Source organism: Giraffa tippelskirchi, chromosome 2 (genome assembly GCF_054371585.1).
Source record: "Giraffa tippelskirchi isolate mGirTip1 chromosome 2, T2T-mGirTip1v1.2.pri, whole genome shotgun sequence".
Lineage (NCBI taxonomy): Eukaryota > Metazoa > Chordata > Mammalia > Artiodactyla > Giraffidae > Giraffa > Giraffa tippelskirchi.
The window spans coordinates 51,026,887-51,045,493 of NC_137276.1; the positions used below are offsets into that span (position 1 = coordinate 51,026,887).

The 18,607-nt window shown below is 50.5% G+C and overlaps 1 protein-coding gene and 1 long non-coding RNA gene across 2 annotated transcripts; one reads left to right on the top strand and one right to left on the bottom strand.

Moving 5' to 3' along the window:
• Positions 1–1,150: 1,150 nt before the first annotated feature.
• RBP3 (retinol binding protein 3) lies at positions 1,151–11,162 on the top strand. Its single transcript, XM_081573690.1, has 4 exons — positions 1,151–4,198; positions 6,454–6,644; positions 8,671–8,813; positions 10,298–11,162. Exons 1-4 carry the CDS (start codon positions 1,151–1,153, stop codon positions 10,774–10,776), a joined length of 3,861 nt encoding a protein of 1,286 aa, XP_081429816.1. The 3' UTR covers positions 10,777–11,162.
• LOC145539696 (uncharacterized) lies at positions 5,058–7,111 on the bottom strand. The gene is made up of 3 exons (XR_014077912.1): positions 6,934–7,111; positions 6,570–6,689; positions 5,058–5,414 (listed from the first exon to the last, which is right to left on the bottom strand). It is a non-coding gene; the product is annotated as an uncharacterized LOC145539696 (long non-coding RNA).
• Positions 11,163–18,607: the final 7,445 nt, after the last annotated feature.

The following is an 18,607-nucleotide window of genomic DNA, read 5'->3' on the forward strand; positions in this document are numbered from 1 at the left end:
GCTCCGTAGTAGGTATTCTTGGAAATCTGTGATAAATCAGTCATAAGATGGACCCATGTCACTTCTATGCAAAGGAGCTGAAGTCCAGCTGTTTACTGGGGACTAATGATTTGGATACCTGTGGGGCCTGGACCTCAGAGACCTAAGTCCTCCAACTCAATTCTCCTTGCAAGAAGAGGGTTGTGGGCTGGGCCCTCAACCAGAAGGGGAGTCTTCTTTAGTCAGGAGAATGGATGCTTGTTATATCTCAGAGCTAACTTCTCCTGCCCTGCAATCACCAATCCCATTCCCCATGCCCTGTGATGAATTCCAGACATTTCATTCCTATCACATGAAAGCTGTCATGGGGCACCATTTCAGTTCCCTATACAAGGGAATGACTTCAAGCTGTGAGGTAGATGGAAGCTTAGACTCAACCTCGGCATGATCTGAGTGACTGTGGCCCCACTGGTTTCTTCTGGCTGCTCTCACATCCCCCTCACACCTAGGACGGTGGGCTTCTAGTAGCTACTGAACTCTGTTTATTCAGCTACAAAATAGAGAGACTATCTAACACAGAAACCTTATCAGTAATTTAGTGCTTCCTTCTTGCCTGATGCTAAGCACCTTACACATATTTTCTCACTTAGTCTATACAATAAGTAAGACACTTCCCTAAGGCCACAGAGTAGAGGGTGGCAGAACCAGGTCTCTAGTGAGTTGTGCCTAATTCCAGTGGTGTAGGTCATCCAGTGTAGAGGGGAAATGCTATTTACTTGCACATTAATAACTCTCCTTTGCAGGATGAAAACCATCTTCACATAAAGTATGGAGCACAGTGCCTGGCATGTGGCAGGAATTCAAATGGAAGTTATTCATGTTATTCTATCAGAGGTGATGCAGCCAGAGGAGACCCCCACATACGTTCTGGGTCAAACCACTTCCGCCCCTTCTCCCCAGTCCCCAGGGCTGATGAGCTTGAATTAGACAGGATTAAAGGCTTACCGGGGCTGGGAGCTACACCCCAACTCCTGTGTTTAGCCCCAGACCTTCTGTCCACCTGCTGAGAAGGACGAGGGAGAAAGGCAGCTATACACAGGGTAGTGCTGTTGCCTCGCGCATGGTATCAAGAGAGCTTTTGTGCAGGAGCCAGCCCTCCCTCTGGATCCCCATGGTGAGAAAATGGGCCCTGCTCCTGCCCATGCTGCTCTGCGGCCTGACTGGTCCTGCACACCTCTTCCAGCCAAGCCTGGTGCTGGACATGGCCCAGGTCCTCTTGGATAACTACTGCTTTCCAGAGAACCTGATGGGGATGCAGGAAGCCATCGAGCAGGCCCTCAAAAGTCATGAGATTCTGTCTATCTCAGACCCTCAGACTCTGGCCCATGTGTTAACAGCTGGGGTGCAGAGCTCCTTGAATGACCCTCGCCTGGTCATCTCCTATGAGCCCAGCACCCTCGAGGCTCCCCCGCGAGCTCCAGCATTCACGAACCTCACACTAGAGGAAATCATCGCAGGGCTGCAGGATGGCCTCCGCCATGAGGTTCTGGAAGGCAATGTGGGCTACCTGAGGGTGGACGACATCCCGGGCCAGGAGGTGATGAGCAAGCTGAGGAGCTTCCTGGTGGCCAACGTCTGGAGGAAGCTCATGAACACCTCCGCCTTGGTGCTGGACCTCCGGCACTGCACTGGGGGACACATCTCTGGCATCCCCTATGTCATCTCCTACCTGCACCCGGGGAACACAATCTTGCACGTGGACACCATCTACGACCGCCCCTCCAATACGACCACTGAGATCTGGACCCTGCCTGAAGCCCTGGGAGAGAAGTACAGTGCCGACAAGGATGTGGTGGTCCTCACCAGCAGCCGCACGGGGGGCGTGGCTGAGGACATTGCTTACATCCTCAAACAGATACGCAGGGCCATCGTGGTGGGCGAGCGGACTGTTGGGGGGGCTCTGGACCTCCAGAAGCTGAGGATAGGCCAGTCCGACTTCTTTCTCACTGTGCCTGTGTCCAGATCCCTGGGGCCCCTGGGTGAGGGCAGCCAGACGTGGGAGGGCAGCGGGGTGCTGCCTTGTGTGGGGACACCAGCCGAGCAGGCCCTGGAGAAAGCCCTGGCCATTCTCACACTGCGCCGTGCCCTGCCAGGAGTCATTCAACGGCTTCAGGAGGCCCTGCGCGAATACTACACGCTGGTGGACCGTGTGCCCGCCCTGCTGCACCACCTGGCTAACATGGACCTGTCCTCAGTGGTCTCCGAGGAGGATCTGGTCACAAAGCTCAACGCTGGCCTGCAGGCTGTGTCTGAGGACCCCAGGCTCCAGGTACAGGTGGTCAGATCCAAAGAAGCCTCTTCTGGGCCCGAGGGGGAAGCTGAAGAACCTCCAGAGACGGTTCCCGAAGTGCCCGAGGATGAGGCTGTCCGGCGGGCTCTGGTGGACTCCGTGTTCCAGGTGTCTGTGCTGCCGGGCAACGTGGGCTACCTGCGCTTCGACAGTTTTGCTGATGCCTCTGTCCTGGAGGTGCTGGGCCCGTACATCCTGCACCAGGTGTGGGAGCCGCTGCAGGACACAGAGCACCTCATCATGGACTTGCGGCAGAACCCCGGGGGGCCGTCCTCCTCTGTGCCCCTGCTGCTCTCCTACTTCCAGAACTCTGATGCCAGCCCCGTGCGCCTCTTCACCACCTACGACCGGCGCACCAATGTCACACAGGAGCACTTCAGCCAGACGGAGCTGCTGGGCCAGCCGTATGGCACCCAGCGTGGTGTGTACCTGCTCACTAGCCACCGCACTGCCACCGCGGCCGAGGAGCTGGCTTTCCTCATGCAGTCACTGGGCTGGGCCACGCTGGTGGGCGAGATCACCGCGGGCAGCCTGCTGCACACGCACACAGTATCCCTGCTGGAGACGCCCGAGGGTGGCCTGGCGCTCACGGTGCCTGTGCTCACCTTCATCGACAACCATGGCGAGTGCTGGCTGGGGGGCGGTGTGGTCCCCGATGCCATCGTGCTGGCCGAGGAAGCCCTGGACAGAGCCCAGGAGGTGCTAGAGTTCCACCGAAGCCTGGGGGAGTTGGTGGAGGGCACAGGGCACCTTCTGGAGGCCCACTACGCTCGCCCAGAGGTTGTGGGGCAGATGGGTGCCCTGCTGCGAGCCAAGCTGTCCCAGGGAGCCTACCGCACAGCGGTGGACCTGGAGTCTCTGGCTTCCCAGCTTACGGCCGACCTGCAGGAGATGTCTGGGGACCACCGTCTGCTGGTGTTCCACAGCCCCGGTGAAATGGTGGCTGAGGAGGTGCCCCCACCACCTCCCGCTGTCCCCTCCCTGGAGGAGCTCTCCTATCTCATCGAGGCCCTGTTCAAGACCGAGGTGCTGCCTGGCCAGCTGGGCTACCTCCGTTTCGATGCCATGGCTGAGCTGGAGACGGTGAAGGCCATCGGGCCACAGCTGGTGCAGCTGGTGTGGCAAAAGCTGGTAGACACGGCCGCACTGGTGGTTGACCTGCGCTACAACCCCGGCAGCTACTCCACAGCTGTGCCGCTGCTCTGTTCCTACTTCTTCGATGCAGAGCCCCGCCAGCACCTCTACTCTGTCTTTGACAGGGCCACGTCAAGGGTCACAGAGATATGGACCCTGCCCCACGTTACAGGCCAGCGCTACGGCTCCCACAAGGACCTCTACGTTCTGGTGAGCCACACCAGCGGTTCAGCAGCTGAGGCTTTTGCTCACACCATGCAGGATCTGCAGCGAGCCACCATCATCGGGGAGCCCACGGCCGGAGGGGCACTCGCTGTGGGCATCTACCAGGTGGGCAGCAGCCCCTTATATGCCTCCATGCCCACGCAGATGGCCATGAGTGCCAGCACTGGCGAGGCCTGGGATCTGGCTGGGGTGGAGCCGGACATCACTGTGCCCATGAGCGTGGCCCTCTCCACAGCCCGGGACATAGTGACCCTGCGTGCCAAGGTGCCCACTGTGCTGCAGACAGCTGGGAAGCTCGTAGCAGATAACTACGCCTCCCCTGAGCTGGGAGTCAAGATGGCAGCCAAATTGAGTGGTCTGCAGAGCCGCTATGCCAGGGTGACCTCAGAAGCCGCCCTTGCTGAGATGCTGCAGGCTGACCTGCAGGTGCTGTCCGGAGACTCACACCTGAAGACAGCCCATATCCCTGAGGATGCTAAAGACCGCATTCCTGGAATTGTACCCATGCAGGTGAGTCACAAGGGAGAGTTGGTCCCACGTGGTCCCACGAGGAAGTCAATCAACTGTCCACACATCCAGGGCTCTGTGCAGGGTTCAAGGCAATGGCTTCCAGACTTGTTTCCATGTTAAACTTTTCACCAGTCAAATCTTTTCCTCTCTCTGAGCCTGTCCTCCACTCCTCATGCCCATGAGGTCCCTGAGCACCTCTGTAGAACATCAGTACCCACAGAAGCTCAGGTTGAAAACCTCTAGTACAGAAGGAGCTTCACTCTTGTCTGGGTAGAAGGCAAGAGTTTGCAGAACTTCTCTTTGTTGGTGTTAGAGAAAGAGGTTGCTAAGTCACATGAGGTCCCCATGAGTTCCTCTCCTAGAAATGTGGGGTTTGCGTCCATCCATGTCACCTGTCTGCCTTGGGGGAATTGCAGTTTTTGTGAATGAGTCAGGGGGATGGAGACAGGGAATCATGCAGTGGTCCTGGCCTCACATTTGCCTTGAAGCTAGAACATGGAGCCTGGGGACAGGCCCAGGAATGCTGGTGCCCAGACTAGACAACTCCGGAGGTGAGGCTGCCTTGGTGGAGCACTGACTGCCTTCTCCCCTCCCCCAATGCCAAGTACTGTCTCCCAAAGGTGTCATGCTGGGTGAGTGTGCACCTAGATACAGGGGCCAACAGGATGGGAAATTCTGAGTGAAGCAGTGTGGTCAAAATATTTGAAGTCAGCATTGCAGATCTGGGTAAATCAAGGCTAAGGGGGCTTGCTGCAGGGTGGATGAGAGAAAAATTCTGCAGATCAGGGGCCAAAGTACGCCTCAGGACTCAGCAAGCTCTCCTGTCAGCAAAGAGCTCCGTCAAAACAGCTTCACAACACCTCTCCAAGGCATTTATCATCTACTCTTTCACTGCATGGCCACAACACTTAAGCAGGGAGCATTTGTCCTGGTTCCTTTGAAGACAGGACCTGAGACAGGGGCTTGCATGCAGGCAGTTGATGTGGGAGATGGTTGCTGAAGCTGGAGTGAGGGAGCAGGGTGAATTGGATGGAATGGGTGAGTCCATTATTGAGGCTGTTGTTTCTGAAGATTCCAATAGCACACTGACCAGTGTGAGGAGTGCTTCCTGGAGCTGTCCCTCTGCAGATGGGACTCAGTAGTTCCATCCTCTGTTAGCTGAAAATCACCCCCAAACATGAACTTGCTCAGGCTCTGGAGCAGCTTGGAGAAGATCCTTAAGTAGAAAAAGACAAGGGTCTGCCAGAGGCAGGGCCCTTGGCTGAAATCAGATGGCTGAGGGCACCAAAAGCATCTACTACTGAATTGTTATCTCATTTTACCAAAAGGAGAACTGAGGCCTGGAGGAGTACACAGGAGAGTGGCCTGTAGCCAAAGAATTTGTGACTGAAGTCAGCTCAAGGTCTGGAAGGCAGGTGTCCTGAAGACAGCAGGGATGTTCCTGGGTTGGTGTCACCTTGTATGGATTCAGATCCTGGCTCTACCACTTACTGGCTGTATGACCCTGAGCAAGTTACTTAATCACTCTGTGCTTCAGTTTTTGTTTTTGTTTTTGTTTTTTTTTTTCATTTAAAAGATGAAGATAATAGTGTCTTCTCTACAGTAACTTCTACAATGTGCTCAGCCCAGGTCCAGATCCCTAGTAAAGACTCAAGAGCCCTGTAGTTCATGTCTTCTCTCCCTGCCTCAGGGAGGGAAAGGATGATGAACTCAGAGACAAATAGTATCTGGGGAGCTCAGGGGAGTCAGAGTGGAGACTATGCCTGGGCCTCTCCACTCAGATGCCAGGTTGAGGAGTTGGTACCCATGAGCATTCCCTGTAAGGAGGCTGCTGATCACACATGGGATTCACATCCCAGGCCCCCTACCTTTTTAACTTTCCAGGTACCATCAGGAAAGGCCCTGGCACCTACTACTTCCTTACAAAATGTTAGCTCCCTTCCTGTGCCATCAATATTTCTCATGATGTAAAGGAACTCCATGGTACCCACTTTAAAATCTGAGCTTTCACTGTATCTGGCAGAAGTGACAGGGAGTAGATGCTGGATGGGGCTTGGCAGAACAGGGAACCACAGCTATGGAAGAGTTGGACCTGGACTTTCTTCTTTAGCGGAGGTGGTTGTCCATTTAAGTACCATGATCAGTAATGAAATAAAGAACTAAATAAAGAAATAAAGTAATCAAAACCCTAAAAAAAAAAGTGAGCTTTCAAATCTCTCCTTTCCTAACATGGAGCTGACCTCCCACTCTTTCAGATCCCTTCCCCTGAAGTCTTTGAAGACCTGATCAAGTTCTCCTTCCACACTAATGTGCTGGAAGGCAATGTTGGCTACCTGAGGTTTGACATGTTTGGGGACTGTGAGCTGCTCACCCAGGTCTCCGAGCTGCTGGTGGAGCACGTCTGGAAGAAGATTGTACACACGGATGCTCTGATTGTTGACATGAGGTCAGTGGGCCTGGGCAGCTGCTGTAGACAGTCAAAGCCATGAGCCTGGTAGGGAAGAAAGGACTCTGGGACACAGGAGAAGACCAAGGGGGAACACCTGGCTGTCAGGGCTCTGGCTAGCTAGCCTGCGGTTCTGGTTTAATTGGCCAGATGGGGCCCCACTACTGGTAGTTTTTTAAGCTCAGATGGCCTCAGTGTGCATTCCAGGCTGAGAAGCACTGGGCTAGTCTGGTGGTCCCCAAATGTCCCTGGTCTTGGGATTAAGTGAAGAGAGAGGGGGAAGGGTGACCTTAAAAACACTGATTCCAGGGTCCTTCTGAATCCAAATCCCTGCGAATCCAAAGCCCCAGGGGTGAGACCCAGTGACTAGTATATTTGACAAGCACTGTCCAAGTGACTCTGATGATCAGCCATGTGTGGGAGAGCTAGGCCTCCACCTATGCTTGTGCCTCATATCCTACAAAATCAGCGCAGGACAACCCTGGTCATGAGAATCATAAAGCCAATGGCCCAGTCAGAATTTTACAGTTCAGCCACTATTGTTGCAAAAAGAACTCTTTACATCACAAAATGATTGCTGAGGGGATGCTTTCAGCTAGACCTCCCATCTGCTTCTGTGAAGGTATGCCTCATACAAGGTGAGTTTCCTTCCTAGAGCTGGGGGAGGGGAGTTAGGAGGGTAATGGGTAGAAGAATGCCCTTGTGTAGTGGCCAGCCCTCTCCTCACTCCGAGGGCCATCAGTGGACTTGCCCTGGGCACCTTCCACGGGAACTGGGAAGAGGGAAGCCTGCTCCCCGGGGAAATGGACACTGCCCCCATCCCCAGCTGCTAGATTGACTAAGAGAGAACTCTGGTTGCTGGGTTGTAATACTCTTGTGATTCTTAATTGTCACTAGGTGGCGCTGGATCACAGAGGTGGGTTCCCCTCCCTGGAAATAAACCCATCTCCCAGGGCTTGGGTTTGGGTATGTCCAGAACTTAAACTTGGGGACTCTTGTGGCATCTCTAATGACTTTATTCTTCAAACGCTCTATTGAACATCCAAATGACCCTCATGCTAAATCTTTTTCTGCTTAACTGTGTTTGTCATTCAGTCGCTCAGTCATATCTGACTCTTTGCCACCCCATAGACTGCAGCACACCAGGCCGCCCATCCTTCACCAGCTTAACAGTATAGTCCACATTTTTTTTTTACAGAGGAGACCCAGACCACAGGTACGCTTTGCTTAAAGATCCTTCCAAACCAGTTTGGAGGTTCAGATGCTGAAGTCATGGGCCCTGACCCCATCCAGGCCTTCCTAGACCATCAACCAGAAGAGATTGCTAATACACTGCCAACCCAGTTGTTGGCATTCCTTGTTGGATTCCTTGTTTCACAGATAAGGAAACATGGGCCAGAGAAGTCACAGAATGGGACATATACAAATGGCCTGGAATGGTCACAGGCTCCCTTACCCCAATGCAGTCCCACAGCTCTGAACACCACCAATCAAGGATAGACTCCACCACACTAAGTGCCATGTTAGGACATCTCAACTAAGATGCCTAGTGGGTACTGTGAAATTAGAAAGCATGAAACTGGGAAGATAGTGTTCTCAAAATGTGCTCCACTCACAGGCAGCATGAGTTCAGGGGAGCAGTCCATGGTTAGTAAGCTGGGGAAATTTATCAACAAGTTCCAAGCTGCAGGACTTGTCAGAGCCTTTAATATAACATACAGTATGTATCACAAGAATGGGTCTGTGATGTAGTATTTTTTTTTAATTAGTTTATTTTCTATTTTTTAACTTTACATGTGACGTAGTATTTTTTTAAATGAATTTGACCACAAAGTCTCTTGTTCTCAAGAATCTTGTACTCCGGGAAATGCCAACCAAAGAATTCTGTAAGATAAGGAAAGTGCACCATACTTAGGCTGCCTGGAATTAAGAATCCTCCACAGGACAAGCATTTGGGCCCCCTGGGGGCATCGAGGGCTTCCCTGTGGGTTCCGCCCCTTAGTGAGCAACTTTTCCCTTCCTTCAGGTTCAACATCGGTGGCCCCACCTCCTCCATCTCTGCACTGTGCTCTTACTTTTTCGACGAAGGCCCACCTATTCTGCTGGACAAAATCTACAACCGGCCCAATGACTCTGTCAGTGAGCTCTGGACCCTTACTCAGCTTGAAGGTGCGTGCAGAAGGCTTTCCTTCCTATTATTCCAGAAGCTCCTGAGAAATCAAGGAAAGACAGTTTGGTTTCAAGTAAAAGTAATTGTAGCTAAAATATAAAACCCCTGTCCTATGCCATGTACTCTGTATATGAGACCTTCAATCCCTGCAAAACATTTACCATTATGACCATTTTCTAGATGAGAAAAATGAGTTCTAACTAAGTCAAATATCTGTCTAAGGTCACTCAGCTGATGATAGTTCCAAAATTTGAACACTGGTTTGTCTAAAACCAAAATGCCTGCCATTCTTGCCATGGCAATCATCAGTCTGCAAGACAAATGGAGAGCTAAAAGGATCCTCTGCCTGTAACCAAATCCCAGTGGGTTTCCAGTGGTTTTCCACCTTATCTGAACTCTCAGCAGCTGCCCAGCACATCTGCCTAAAGAAAGTTAATAACTCTAATGAACCTTCTGTTACCTGCCCAGGGCCCAGAGCAATAGTTGGAGGAGGCAGTACAGGCCCTATGCTTTACAGAACCACGGGTGTCCCACTCACATCCCAGGGGATAGCCTGGCTCTGTCTCCCTTGCTTAGCTTGCAAAATCCAGGAATCTGGATGCCCATCTGACACGAAGGGGCTGGGAAACCAATGGAGGTTGTGCATCTAATCAGAAAAGCACTCTGCCATTTTCATTTGTGCATTTTCTTATCACATAAGCATTTGGGGGCAATCTTCCAAGATACACATTCAATAATATTACTAAATGTAAACAAAAATCAGGACCAGAGGAATTCTCAATTTAAATAGATATTCAAGACTGGAAGTTAAAACCAGATCTGCAGACCATGGAGCCCAGGAATTGCCATGTCCAATATGGGAGCCACATGCCACGCATGGATTGGAATGTGTAAAGTGTTACGTGCACACAAGATTTTGAAGACTTTTTATGAAATAAAAGGATGTAACATATATCAAAAATTTTATTGTTGAAAAATTTTGAGAGGAGCATATTTTGGATTCATGGAGTTAGATAAAACAGTATTAAAATTCATCTTATCAATTTCCTTTTACTTGTTTAATGTGGTTTCTAGAAAACTTGAAATGACATCGGTGGCTTGCATTTAGGCTTGTGTTGCATTCCTATTGGACATCACTGTCCTAGAGGTTGTCATCATTAAATCACAAACTTGGCTCTTCTGGGGGTCCAGAGTGAAAAGAGAGTCTGTTCAGGTTAGCCTTTCTCTCAGGTAAGTCAGTCAAGCCTTTTCCCATCACTTGGTGAAAAAAACTCTCAAGCACTTGCATGCTCAGGATCAGGCACACATCCTTATCCTCTTTTTATAGATGCAGAAACTGGGGCTCAGAAAGGTGGAGTGAATTGCATGCAGACATGAGGATACAGAGCCAACCCTCCTCTCTCTGAGTCTAGGCAGTCTGGAGAAGACAAGTACCCAACGTGGGGATTTGACTTCCTATTTTGAAGGGTCTTGTATCTTGCAGGTGAACGCTATGGCTCCAAGAAGAGTATGGTCATTCTGACCAGCAGTTTGACTGCTGGCGCCGCAGAGGAATTCACCTACATCATGAAGAGGCTGGGCCGAGCACTGGTCATCGGGGAGGTGACCAGTGGGGGCTGCCAGCCACCACAAACCTACCACGTGGACGACACTGACCTGTACATCACCATCCCCACCGCCCGCTCAGTGGGGGCTGCCGACGGAAGCTCATGGGAAGGGGTGGGCGTGGTACCTGACGTGGCTGTTCCTGCAGATGCAGCCCTTACCAGAGCCAAGGAGATGCTCCAGCACACTCTAGTAAGGGCGAGGCGGAGCCCACGCCTGCATGGCCGCCGCAAGGGCCACCATAGGCAGAGCCAGGGAAGGGTAGGATCTCTGGGCCGCAACCAAGGGGCAGTCAGGCATGAGGTCCTGACTGAGGCCCCCAATGTGCAGAAAAGGGGCCTGCTGCACTCTGGTTAGGTTTAGAATCACAGCTACCCTTGGAGCTCATACATTTGGTCTCTTCCCAACTGCCAGCCAGCGTCCTTTCTGTTGAAACACCTAGGGACAGGAAGCTCATCCCCTTCGAAGTCAATCCCCTCCAGGGAAGTGAAGTCCAAATCTATCCCCTCCCATGCTTCTTAATCACCAACCCCTGGTCCTCATGCTGTCAACTAGAGCACCTCAGTCAAATTGCATCATAATATGCGGCACAGATGCTAGGCACATGTACATTTTCTGGTAGACACGTTTAAGAAAAGTATCAAGAAGCAGGTAAAATTAATTTGAATAGTGTACTTTAACTCACTGTATTCGCAGTAATATCATTTCAATGTATACTCAATATAAAAATTATTATGAATTGAGATGCTTTTGCACCAAGTCTTTGAGATTGGGTATGTGGCCCATGCTTGCAGTACATTTTCATCAGCACATGTCACATTAGTCTAGCTCACAGCAGCCACCTGCAGCTGGTGGCCCCCATATGGGACACTGCAGGCCCAGAGGTCAAAAGCCCCCACTCCCTCTCCACACTGTCCCCATTCTGTCCTCCCTGCACCTGCATCTTCCCCATTAGAGCACCTCTCTCACTCTGCCCTGGGGCGATGTCTGTCCCCATCATGCTATGTTGCACTCAGGGACAGGAATGTCCTGCTCATCTCGTCTCCTACTGCTGCCACCTGGCATGGCACCTGACACAGGCAGTGGATACGCAATGAACACACATGCCTATCAAGCTGAAAAACTACGTGTTCCTCCAGGTAGCTGCTCTCAGACACTCGAAGACAGGTTCAGGTTCACTTAGTAATCCTCTCCTCTCTGCCCCAAACCCTCCCAATCCAATTCTACACGGCAAGTCTATCTTTCCTTCATGTTCCTCCCATGACCGCTTCTCCTGCTTCTGCCAAGGACCCAAAAGTGAGCTCTGATGCCACGAAGCTTCCCACCATGCAGTGTTGCTGTCACAGGGGAGAGTGGCCCTGGGTGGCAGTCTGGGGACCTGCCCAGCTCGTCCAAGTGCAGCCTGTCACTGTGCCAGCTCTGACAACCAAGCTGACTCCTAACAGGGTGAGAAGTGTGAGGCAGGCAGAGCCCAAGAACTCCCCTGGATCTGGGCCAGCCCTGGGAGGAGACCTGGAGCCCAGGGGTGGCCTGGGGAAATGAGACACCTCTAGCTGATGTCCTGGGACCATGCAACCCTGCTCTGCTAGAGTCACAGGGACCCAAAAATAAGAGACCTCCAAGGCCCTGCTCAAAGTCGTGGTAGGACAAGGCCAGGAGGACAGGGAGCTCCCAGTGCCCCATCCCTGCTCCTGGAATCCCAGGCTCCAGGACTGCATGCTGAGGATGAAGTTCTGCCCTGCCCTCTAGTGAGTCCAGGCTGCGATTGCCACAGTGACTTCCCCAGGGGGCTAGGAACAGCTTGGACTTCATCAGTCCCCTCTCCCGACCTCAGAGATCTGGGGAATCTGGGCCACCACCAATCCCTAGGGGTTTTCTCTGCTAGAAGACCTCAAACCAGCCCTGGAAAGCCCTCATGGAAGGCAAGATTTCACTCCAGCTCTTTTTCCTCCTGCTAAATTCAAGTAAGATTCAGGGCATGATTGAATTTTAGTAGTATCATATATACTGTGATCGGAGAAGGCAATGGCACCCCACTCCAGTACTCTTGCCTGGAAAATCCCATGGACGGAGGAGCCTGGTAGGCTATAATCCATGGGGTCGCTAAGAGTCGGACACGACTGAGCGACTTTACTTTCACTTTTCCCATTCATGCACTGGAGAAGGAAACGGCAACCCACTCCAGTATTCTTGCCTGGAGAACCCCAGGGATGGCGGAGCCTGGTGGGCTGCCGTCTATGGGGTCACACAGAGTCGGACACGACTGAAGCGACTTAGCATATACTGTGATCTAACCTTTTTCTTCGTGAGACCTACTGCCATCCAGACAAATGTATGATCACCTTCTATGCTTACACTCTAGGAATCTCTCTCCTCCCTCTTCTCTGTCTCTCTCTCTCTCTCTCTCTCACACACACACACACACATACACACATATACATGCATATACATTATATATATAGCTATCTGATGATTACCTAAAGCAAACAATGGTTTCTTCTAGATGGTAGTATTTGGGGTGATATTTTAACTTTCTTCTTCTTTATACTTTCTCTTTTTCTTAAATTCTTATGATTAGCATATATCATTATTTTAGGCAGCAGCAGTCATTATTCCAAAAATATAATAAGATAAAATAAATTCTATAACTGAGTTACTATCATAGTGATCATTAGCAGTTGTTTATCTTTTATGAGTTTTCCTTTCACGTCACTGGGATTTCTTTGATTTGCACCACTGACATTTACTATAGCTTATTTTGTTTAAAGTGTCTTCTAGGCGTTGTGGGGTCTGCAGATGGCAAAGATCCTGGTGGGTCTTAAATGTCTTAAATAGGGGAAGGGGTGGAGCAGTTCTTGGGGTGAGTGACATACATAGATCTCTCTCCCAAGCTTCACACCACCTGGACATCTATTATTACCATCTCCACAGAGTCGACTCTGCCTCAGAGCCATAGACATCAGCGGTTATTCACCGGCAGTCACACATCTAGCACAGTGGCTGTTTGCCCTCCTTTAGGCCACCAGCATTTACACCCACATTGGGTGTTCAGAGAATTGCTCCATATGAACTTGTGGGAAACAGGCTCACTCAGAAGCAGAGAGGTGGTTGAGAGCCCAGGTTCCAGCTTGAGCCTGCCCAGGCGGGAAGGCCAGCTGTGTGACTCTGGGCAACTTACTTCATATCTCTGTGCCTCAGTTTCCTCTTCCATGCAATGGGCAAGATATTAGCACCTTTGGGGCTGTGTACATTGAATGAGTTAATCTCATGCTTGGCCAATGTCCACTATAACCATTCCTCCACCAAGAAACCAGATACCCTGGAAGTGCACTTTTCCAGCTCTCTGTTAGACATGTGTTCCTGCCTGGGCCAATCAGAGGCCCCTGTACAGGATGTTTTGTTTTGTTTTAATTTCTGCAGCAAGTGACTCAGGGAAGCTGGGTAGCAGTGATGGCCAGCTGTCAAGCGTGCAGGGCAGCACGGCCATGCCCCAACTTATCAGGGGCAGTGGCAGCACCCTCCAGAGGCAGTTCCTGTGCCTGACCACAGCTGAGGTCTTGCTAAGTAGCTCCTTGCTTCTGCTTACTATTCATCCTGGGCCACCAGCTTGCCCACCCGACACCAGGTGAAGCCCTGGCTCCTCTCAAGACAACCTTTTCTGCTTCAACCATACACAGACTTTGTTTTCATACAATGAACTGCATCATCCCTCCCCCTCCCTTGTCTTGAGGTCCTGGCTCAGTGCCCGAATCCCCACCAGCCTTCTGCTCCACTTCTGTATCCCGCCTGTAGCCAGGGCCATTGTTTTGCCATGCAATCTTCTCACATTTCCCACTGCTTGAGAAGCCCTCAAGGCACCCACTGATGTGCCGTGAGAGGGTTTAGGCGAGGCTGTGTACCCCCTCTCCCAAGATATACCCAGTCACAGACATTCTGGACCTTCACCATCAGGATTGTTGCTGGGCCCAGGTCTCAGGCACCATGCTGAAGCACCAGAGGATAGGATACCAGCTTCTCTCCCATCTCACCCCCCTGCTTCCTGTGTGCCTGCATCTGCCAAATAGCCCAACACGAAGCAGACAAACATGTTTGTGTTTCAGGGAGGGTCATGACCACACACACAGCTTTAATGCAAAGAGAGGATACAGTTCAGAAAGTAAAAGGATGCAGCCCGAAACACGGTCATGAGCAAGGAAACCTGCCTCCAAGGTCCCCGCTGGAGGGCACCCATCTCCCACCTCCTGGTTTCTCTAGGATTAGCTGCCACCTGGCCTAAGGACCTCTTTACTACCTTGCAGATCAGGGGGGCTGGCAGTGAAAATAGCTGCATAATCCAAGCAGCTTAGAATAAGGGTATCAGAGGCCACTGGCTTCCTGTCTCCAGTTCCAGGAAAACATGAGATGGTTGGGGAACAAAAGGTTAAACATAAAGAATGGCAACCCTCTTTGCAGAAAGCACTGCCTCCCCAACCCCTATTCAAAATCGCCTTCCAAAATTCTTTTCTAGGACGTGGCACAAATCAAAACACATTGGAGAATAATTTATTTTTTAAATAAAAGCTTCGTTCTACTGCTTTCATATCTTACTATATGATCTTTAGACCGCCCACATGACTTCTACTAGAAAAAAAAAAAAATTATACAAATAGTCTCTTAAGAGAAGTGACCTGCAGGGGAGGCCTGCTGCCACCAGGGGGCACCAGCACCTCCCAAGGAAAGAAAGAATACAGGGTTCACCTTGGGACAACTCCTGCTGACTTTCACCCCTCTGTAGGGGTCTCTCTCTCTGGCCAGAGGAACAGGGCGGTATTGCAAGGTTACAAGTCTAGGACCAGCACCTAGTCGATTCAAAGACTGGGAGCATAGTAGAGTTAAGGGTCTCCATCTGGTGGTTCCTGCCTCTCCCCATTGCCACCACCACTTATGTGCTTCCTTCACCCCGTGCCATTTTGACCATCAGTTTTTAAAAGACAACTGGATAAATGATAACTAACGTCACATACAGTCCCGATTTCTGACCTCTCTTGAGGCCTGTGTTCAGCCTGGCCCTAAGGAGCCCTCACCCAGAAATCACGCACTCTAGGTTTCAGGGCCTCCCCAACCTCCTCTTCCCTTGCCACCCTCCCCCAAGACCGATGGGCTTCACTCACTTTCTTTAACCTAATTTTATAGCCATTTAGCTAGACTCCTTGGTCTAAGATTCAGGAAATGGCCAGAAGTAGAAATCGGGGACCCTGATCTTGTTAAGGTTTTACTTTTCTCCCAGATAAAAGCAGAAAGACAACCAGATCTTGGTCAAAATTGAGAGCTAAAATGGATGTGAATTCAGAATGTCTTATTTTAGCCTCATTAGCACACTTGGGGGACTTTTAAAAACCTTAATGAACGGCTGCTATTTGGAAGATCACATATTAAAATATAATTTGCTATTTTTTCCAGCCACTATAGATATTTTCCCTCCCATTGTCCAAAAAGGAAGCCAAGACTTTGTTTATTGGCTCAGGGATTCCTGTGTTACCTGCCTAATGCTGGCATTGCCAGAAAACCACCAGGGCTGAGATCCAGGGAGAAGATCCACAGCACATTGGAGGATAGAGGCAAAGACACCAGCACAGTATGCGGAGGCTGTTTGATGCTGAGAGGGTATTCTTAGGTGTGAGGTGCTGTGGAACTTGCTGTAAACTGGAGAGACAGGGGAGGGATTTTTAAAAGACAGACAGCCTATACTACCAGAATAGGACTGGGGTGAAGAACAGATTAAATTATATAAAGAGAATTTAAGGAATGTGGCCATTCTTACTCCAGAATTGTCAAGTGAAATTCATACCTGCTGATGTGATGTTTTGTGGCAACTTCACCCACCAACTCTTAACCAGGATGGAAGGTGGCAGAGAGTGTAAGCAAAGTTGTGATTAAAAGTGACTGCTCTCCAGCAGATACAGGAGGGTGGGAGAGAAAAGGGACGAGACAGTCTTCAACTGCCATGGGGACTTTGGGAACCCAGCCTAGTGACAAGGAGGAAATGCCATATTAATAAACTGTAAGGCATCACCTCCATAAGTCATCTTGGAGTCTGTCAATTTGAATGTCAGCAAAACAACTTGCATCTACATCAATTTTTACCACAATGAACTCTGTCTTAAAAAGTTAAGTTGGGAGATGTTTTCTTGTGCTTCTTCATTAAATTAACTTTATTAAATTTTTTTCAAAATGTTTCTCTTGCTTATGAGTGATGTGGTCACTATTAGTAACCATTCTGTTAGCAACCATAGCCAAGTTTCCCAGAGGAGTATGGGTGGGCCAGGGACAACACACTGGTCTAGACATCCCAGCCTTGACCTCACCACCCCTTGCCCCTGCATCACTTTGCACATCAGCTCTTGGCAGACCTCATTGCTCATTGCTATAAAGTGAGGGGATGGACCAGAAATGCAGAATCCCTTACAATTCTAAATTTCTATTTAGAAAAAATTTTTTATTTTAGTGTACTTACACCTGTCAAACTGATTCCAAAGAAATTATGGAGTAATCCAACAAGCCAGAGGAAGACAGCTGTGCATGCAGTTTAACAGATGTCAAAACCCTTGTGAGAAGCTGGTTTGTCAGGGGTGAGGCCAGACCAGGCATCTGATTCATTCCTTCAACAAAGGTCTGTTGAACACTTGCTATTGGCCTCCATTGTTCTAGTTGCTGGGGACACAGCAGTAAACAACACAGCAAAAATTCCTTACATTCTAGTGATGGGAGATACAATAAACAAGATAATTCAGTAAAAACAGTATGCAAGAGAATGAAAAGTGCTCAAGAGAAGGGCAACAGAAAATGTTGGGGAGGGCAGGGTACAAGTTGAATTTTTAGACAGGGAGTCGATGCCTGGTCCTAAGTCCCAGTTTTTCAATTGTCCACAATGCCACATGACCCGGCTGGGCTGAGCAGACACGTGGCAGGCTGGGAAGGATGTGAGCACAAGTGGGGCAGTCTGGGTGCTTACTCTCGTACTGCTTCTCCAGAACCCATAGTCTTATAGGAAAATCAGTTGACCTCTTGGAGTTCAGTTTCTTCTGCTGTAAAATGGGAATTAAGTATCCATCTTCAGGGCATATCATGCGAATTAAATGACACAATGTATGTGGCTGCACGATGTGGAGTCTCAGGTTCCAACCTCATGAGGTGTCCTTTCCTGCCCTGCATGGGACAGGAGGGGACGGAGGCTCCCCAAAGCTTCAGTCTCCTTCTAGGCAGAACCTCTCTGCAGGCAAATTCTAGCTCCATGCAGTTTCCAAAGAGACTCAGCCTGCAGGGCTCCTGGGCTCCAAGTCTCTCTGTAGAAATGGGGGTGCTTCCTTGGTGCCTCTAGGGAACCCTGCTTCTTCCTTCCAGATGGAGAGGAAATGGTTCAGGAGGTACATCTCCACTCCTCCAGCCCACTTTACCTGTTGCAGCCAGAGGCCCCCTGGAAGGGCTTCTCAGAGCCAGCCCTCCAGGACCCTAGCTCAAACTCCTTTCCTTCAATGCCTTCCTACCGTTGCGTCTCCAAGAGTCACATCCTCACTCTGTCTGCCCACCTGTGCCTTGCAGAAGCCTCAGATACCTATAACTCAGGACCGCCTTCTCCCTAGCATTTCCTACCCTTTCTGAATCACCAGCTCTTGCTGGACTCTACAGCTCAGCTTACACACCCACTCCTCAGGGTAGGGGTACCCCCACCCCTACTGATAGCTTTGACTTGGTCATACCCTTTGATGTACCCAGTGCCAGCACAGGCCTCTCTGTTCTGCATCTGTCATGATGCACCCACATCATCTCACATTCCAAACAAGGACCATGAGTCGAACTCACTGTGGCCCTACCAGGGCCTGGCACACAATCTGGCACAGCCCAGGTACCCAAGGAGGTCAAGAAATGAATGAATATATGGGTGGCTATGGAGAGTGGATGGGAGGGTAGGTGGGAAGTGGGGGGAGTGGGAAAGAGAGGGATGGGGCAGGGTGGGCAGGAGGGACAAGCAGCTGCCTCGGGCAAGGTGGGAGCCAGACGTGGAGATGGAGAGAGGTGACGTCTAGGGGTATTTAGATGGATGGCTACCAGCTGAGACCCCCACCAGTTCCTTTCTATCCACAAGCCTGAGTTCTGCAACTGAGGTCTGCAGGTCAAATGAGCAAATCTTAAAAGTGAAGTGGAAACCAAT